Source organism: Cebus imitator, unplaced genomic scaffold (assembly GCF_001604975.1).
Source record: "Cebus imitator isolate Cc_AM_T3 unplaced genomic scaffold, Cebus_imitator-1.0 Scaffold119, whole genome shotgun sequence".
Taxonomy (NCBI): Eukaryota; Metazoa; Chordata; class Mammalia; order Primates; family Cebidae; genus Cebus; species Cebus imitator.
In genome coordinates, this window is record NW_016107434.1 from 2613251 (window position 1) to 2619510 (window position 6260).

General features: G+C 34.2%; 1 protein-coding gene across 6 annotated transcripts in view; it reads left to right on the plus strand.

The window, feature by feature from the left end:
- Window positions 1-5621, plus strand: part of ZNF770 (zinc finger protein 770) — a 10006-nt gene extending 4385 nt beyond the window's left edge. For all 6 annotated transcript variants that reach the window (XM_017539520.1, XM_017539522.2, XM_037742370.1 and 3 more), the window contains one exon: window positions 694-5621. In XM_017539520.1, the coding sequence (XP_017395009.1) occupies window positions 750-2846 (2097 nt within the window). In that variant the 5' untranslated portion in view covers window positions 694-749 and the 3' untranslated portion in view covers window positions 2847-5621. The remainder of the gene's footprint in view (window positions 1-693) is intronic.
- Window positions 5622-6260: the final 639 nt, after the last annotated feature.

Here is a 6260-nt window from a genome sequence, read left to right on the forward strand (position 1 = left end):
TTTTTTTTTTTTTTTTTTTGGACAACAGTTTGTTGTGGTAGACAGTTTAGGAGACCTTTTCCCCATTTTACAGATGAGAACTCTGTTTCCTTCTTCCTAAGCAAATCCAGAACTAGAACCCAGGTCTTCTGGGAATTTTCTCCTAGTCCACACTGTCTTTGTTGGTCTAAAGAAGTAATTGAGAATAAGTCATGTTAAATTTGTGGCTAAGAAATCCAACTATGATAAGTGAATGTTCTATTCTGAAAGCATATTTATAATGTGCAATAATTGAATGCAGGTGTATCTTATTTTCAGCATTGTGTTTTAATTTGTTATCTTTCTAGCCCATTTTTTAAAGTGATGACAACTAAATACTGGCAAATCTATCTAATAATAGGAAAATTGGAATTAAAATATCTATTTAATGTTAAGAAATTTAACCTAGTCCTCATGTAATACAGCATCTCAATTAGAAAAATAGCTTAAAATTGTATTGCTTTTTAGATGTTTCTTTTAAAGGCTCATCATATCTCTGTATGTATAAAATTAGTTTTATTATTCTAAAGTATTTTAAATGATTCTTAACTTGTAAACACTAAGTCCAGATTTTCCTTTGCCTTTAATATCTTCAGCCAAAGGACAACTTAAATTACTTCTTTTTATATGAATAAATAATTTTAAAATTAATACATTTTTATTTTTAATTTTTAGACATCTGTGGAATTTAAGAACATTATGGAGCTCATCAGAGTATATCACTGAAGAATATGATGGCTGAAAACAATTTAAAAATGCTAAAGATTCAACAATGCGTGGTAACCAACAAACTCCCTAGAAACAGGCCATATATTTGCAATATTTGCTTCAAGCACTTTGAAACACCATCAAAATTAGCTAGGCACTATCTCATTCATACTGGCCAAAAGCCATTTGAATGTGATGTATGTCATAAAACCTTTAGACAACTAGTTCATCTGGAGAGGCATCAGCTAACTCATAATCTGCCTTTTAAATGTAGTATTTGTCAGCGCCACTTTAAAAATCTGAAGACATTTGTGAAGCACCAACAACTTCACAATGAAACCTATCAGAATAATGTTAAACAGGTCAGAAGATTGCTGGAGGCCAAGCAAGAAAAGTCAATGTATGGAGTGTATAATACTTTTACCACACAGGAAAGATGGGCATTACACCCGTGCTCTAAGTCCGATCCCACATATAGCATGAAGAGAAGAAAGAATATTCATGCATGTACGATCTGTGGCAAGATGTTTCCATCACAGTCAAAACTTGATAGGCATGTACTTATTCATACTGGTCAGAGGCCTTTTAAATGTGTCTTGTGTACTAAATCTTTTCGACAGTCAACTCACTTAAAAATCCACCAACTTACACATTCAGAAGAAAGACCTTTTCAATGTTGTTTTTGTCAAAAAGGATTTAAGATTCAAAGCAAACTTCTGAAGCATAAACAAATCCATACTAGGAATAAGGTTTTTCGGGCTCTTTTATTAAAGAAGAGGCGTACAGAATCTCGCCCCCTGCCTAATAAGTTAAATGCAAATCAGGGTGGTTTTGAAAATGGTGAGATTGGTGAATCTGAGGAGAATAATCCACTTGATGTCCACTCAATTTATATTGTCCCTTTTCAGTGTCCAAAGTGTGAAAAGTGTTTTGAATCGGAGCAGATTCTCAATGAACACAAGTGTTTTCCTGCTAGAGGTGGCAAAATTTCAAGCAGGTTCAAAAGAAGCTACAACTATAAAACCATTGTTAAAAAAATCTTGGCCAAGCTTAAACGTGCTAGGAGTAGAAGATTAGATTACTTTCGATCTGAGAAAAAAGTATTTAAAAAGAATTTCTTGAAAAATTGTGATCTTATTTCCGGTGAGCAGAGCTCTGAACAAACCCAGAGAACCTTTGTGGGTTCTCTTGGCAAACATGGAACATGTAAAACAATTGGCAATAGAAAGAAGAAAACATTGGCCTTGCCATTTTCTTGGCAAAAGTTTCAGAGCCAAAATGTGGGAAAAAATTTGAAAGGTATCCTTACGACAGAAAACATATTAAGTATTGATAATTCAGTGAGTAAGAAGGACTTGTCAATCTGTGGTTCATCAGGTGAGGAATTCTTTAATAACTGTGAGGTACTTCAGTGTGGTTTTTCAGTTCCAAGGGAAAACATACGTACTAGACATAAGATATGTCCTTGTGACAAATGTGAGAAGGTATTTCCTTCTATATCCAAACTGAAAAGACACTATTTAATTCATACTGGACAGAGGCCTTTTGGCTGTAATATTTGTGGGAAATCTTTTAGACAGTCAGCTCACTTAAAAAGACATGAACAGACTCATAATGAAAAGAGTCCTTATGCATCTCTTTGCCAGCTAGAATTTGGAAACTTGAACAATCTTTCTAATCATCCAGGTAATGATGTTAACTATAATGCTTCCCAACAATGTCAGGCTCCTGGTGTTCAAAAATACGAGGTCTCAGAGTCAGATCAAATGTCAGGAGTTAAGACAAACTCACAGGATTTTATTCCTGGTAGCACCGGGCAGCCTTGCCTTCCTAATGTACTTTTGGAATCAGAGCAAAGCCATCCTTTTGGCAGTTATTCAGAGAATCAGGAGAAAAATGAAGTCTTCCTGTACCGATGCAGTGTTTGTGCTAAAAGTTTCCGATCTCCATCTAAACTGGAAAGGCACTACCTAATTCATGCAGGGCAAAAACCATTTGAATGCTCAGTTTGTGGCAAAACATTCAGACAGGCTCCTCACTGGAAGAGACATCAACTTACTCACTTTAAAGAACGACCACGAGCTCGGGAGAAAGTGGTTGCCTTAGATTCGGTTATGTAAACTGATGCAACCACTAACAATTGTGGTCTCTGGTAATCTCATTTTTAAAGCCTGTATTTAAAATGCATTTGTATCCAAAGGCCTGCATTAAACTGAATGATTTCACAGGCATTTGCTTGTTCTGCATAGTAAGGAAGTAAAATACATAGAAAATTAATACGATGTTTAGAAACAGCCGAATGAATTTTTAGAGGCAAGAACATGATTTGATGCTATGAAGTAGGCATTTTAATATTGTAAACAAGCTTTGGCTGTATTGAAAAATATAAATCCATGATGCTGTACAAATAATTTAGCCTCATTCATTTTTTAAAGGAATTATTCCTTAAGACATGCCATCTCTTTTTAGATAAACTCAAAAGACTGAGAGGCAAAAATTGCCTTTTAGCTGTAGCACATAGCCCTGCTATATTTCATTTATTTTGCATTTCTTGTGACAGTTTTTGACCACATGGCTCAAATTGCATTGGAAAGTTGGAGGTTTTTTTGTTTTTGTTTTTTCTTTGCAAATTTTAAAAACTACAGAGGCACTAATGTTGAAAATGGATGAGAAAATTATAATATTTTTATTGGTCTTTTCTAAGCTGTTTGTATTTAGGCGTATGTGATAATTTCACCTTTTTCAGGTGATAAGGATTTTTTTTTTTTTTTTTTTTTTGTCTAGTGCCATCTTTCTCAAAATAATTTAAAAGTAGACAAGAGGCTAGGATATATCCATGTACATTTACCATGTTTACTTACCAGGAATATTTTCCAAGTGCCATAGTCTTTTTTTTTTTTTTTCTTCAGAATATGTATGCAGTTTTATCTTTTCAGAGGAATAATTTCAAATCATTTATTTGCTCATCAGTGATAGCAGTAGTCATAGACCTAAGACTCTATTCTAGAATTTTTCATCTCCTTAAGACTTTTACATTTATCTTAGTAAACTTTTCTTTTTATGCCTCTTTAATGGAGTGGTCCTATTATTTAAGCCTGTTCTAAGTTTGATCAAATGGCAATGACTAGGTCTAGTTTTAGTTTTTACTTTTGCAAGAGTCTAATGCTGAAGAATTTTATTTTGATCCTTGTTAAATTTTTAAATAGTAAAGTAGTCATTCCTGTAGAGGAATAAGATGCTTGTAGAGTTGTGGGTATCATTCCAAATAGAACTGTTATGTTTTGGGAAATATTCTAAACTACAAATGACTTATTTCATAATGACAGATTGTCCTTCACATTTGCCTTTGTTTATAAAATCTTCGGGAATGACATTTTCTAGCAATAAAAGGCATTAACCATTATGGTTCTAAGTGAAAAGAGGAACATGTGGGTAGTTATCCTACCACACTTAAAATACAGTGGAAAATCTTCTATTGAGAATGTGGATAAATGAACAATTGTAAGTTTTACATCATAATCTGAGAACTTTCTTTTCGGGGGGTGGGGGGGAGGCGGGAGGGGTAGTAGGTGGGAGTGATCTGCTTGCTTTTGCCAGAGGTGATTTTTAAGTAACTTGGGTTTAATTTACAGAGATAAAACATGACAGTCTGAGTAAAATACCCAGTGATGTAGAATTGTTTCTGTTTGTTACATAGGTAGTACACCTCCAACAAAAGCGGGGGAGAATCACATGCTTTAAAGAATACTCTCTTAGGTTTCCTTGAGATATGTTCCTCCAGTGCAAGCAAGATAATGGTTTACAGAATTTGCTTTACACAAAACTTTTCAAGAACTCATCATCTGTTACACAAAGCAAGGAATAACTGGTTTATATTTTCCAATAATGTTCAAGGTTTTTTCCTTAATATGTCTGAAATTACTGATTTTGGTATTTTTCTAAGCAATTTATGTAATTTTATTTGAAGGAAATGTTTTACATACTCTTTTTCCCAACCTAAAGAGGGAGGGTCCTAACAGTGTTGTGCTTGTATGATTATGAGACTTTATTTGCCTAAGTGATACTACTCTACTTTATTTTTGACCCATGCCTTCTTAAGCTGTTTCATATTGAAAGTTGGAGTATTGTAAAAATTTTGTCAAAGATGTACTGTAGTGCTATTTGAAGTACCTGTAACAAAACACAGTTGGCCCTCCATATCCATGGACTCTGCATCTGTGGATTAAACCAATTGTAGATCAAAAATATTAGGAGAAAAAATATGAAAATAGTACAAATAAAAAATACAGTATAACAGTTATTTAAATAGCATTTACATTGCATTAGGTATTAGTCTAGAGATAAAGTCTAAAGGAGGATGTGCGTTGGTTATATGCAAATATGCCATTTTATGTAAGGGACTTGAGTATACTTTGATTTTTGGCGTATGGGGAGGGGGGGTGTGTTGGGGGGGGTGAGTCCTGGAACCAATGCCCTGTGGATACCAAGGGACAACTATACTTATTTACCTTTATTATCATTGCAAGCTTCTTATGGAAACTATAGGAATGAAAATATACATGTTAAGAAGATTAAACATTAGATATTAGATGGTTTGTTGCATGCTACAACTGTTAGTATTGTTAATTACTTTGGTTTTACAAAAAATAAGTGATAAATATCTTTAAAGAGAACTAGAAGAATTTTTTGTTTGAGTGATTCCAGGCTATAGCATGATTATTTACTGAAGTGGTTTGATTGGCTGGCTAACTTAGAATTACTGTTTCTTGTTTGATATTGCAATAGGGCTTATAATTGTAACATAAAAATGTGTGTGTGTTTAAGGGAAGTAGGTGGTGGTTAAAACTCTCGAAAAATTTTCAGAATACTTTAAAAATAAAGTTTCAAATTATACAGTTCGGCCTTTTTTATTTTTTGTTAAGGGAAAAAAAAAATCACATAATATTGGAGCCAAGGTACTGATTGATTGATTGTTAGCTACTTTAATTGGGTCCACTCCAATCTACCTTCACCAAATTTACTTGGATATTTAATCATTTACCCTCTTGTTTACATTATATTTCCATGGTGTTCCCTTCGGTGCCAAAAAAAATAAAAATCTCTTTGACAGCTTCTTTATCACCTACAAAAGAATATGTTAACTGTATTGTATGTTGTATGATCTACTATTTGTCTTGTTTATCCTCTGTTTTGACCTTTCTCTTCGGATTTGTACTAAATAAATACAGAATCAGGGGCTGGGCACAGTGTCTGAAGCCTGTGTTCAGAACTTTGGGAGGGTGAGGTGGGAAGATTGCTTGAAGCCAGGAGTTTGAGACAGTCAGCAAAGTGAGATCCCCATCTCTACCAAAAAAAAATCTTTTTAAAGTCAGGTGAAGTAGTGGTGCAAATATGTGATCTCAGCTGCTTTCAGGACACACAGGCAGGAGGATCACTTGAGCCCAAGTACTGGAAGTTCAGTGAGCTGTGATCATGTCACTGTACTCCAGCCTTCCAAGCCTGGGAGAGGGAGCGAGATTGTCTTTTTTTTTTTT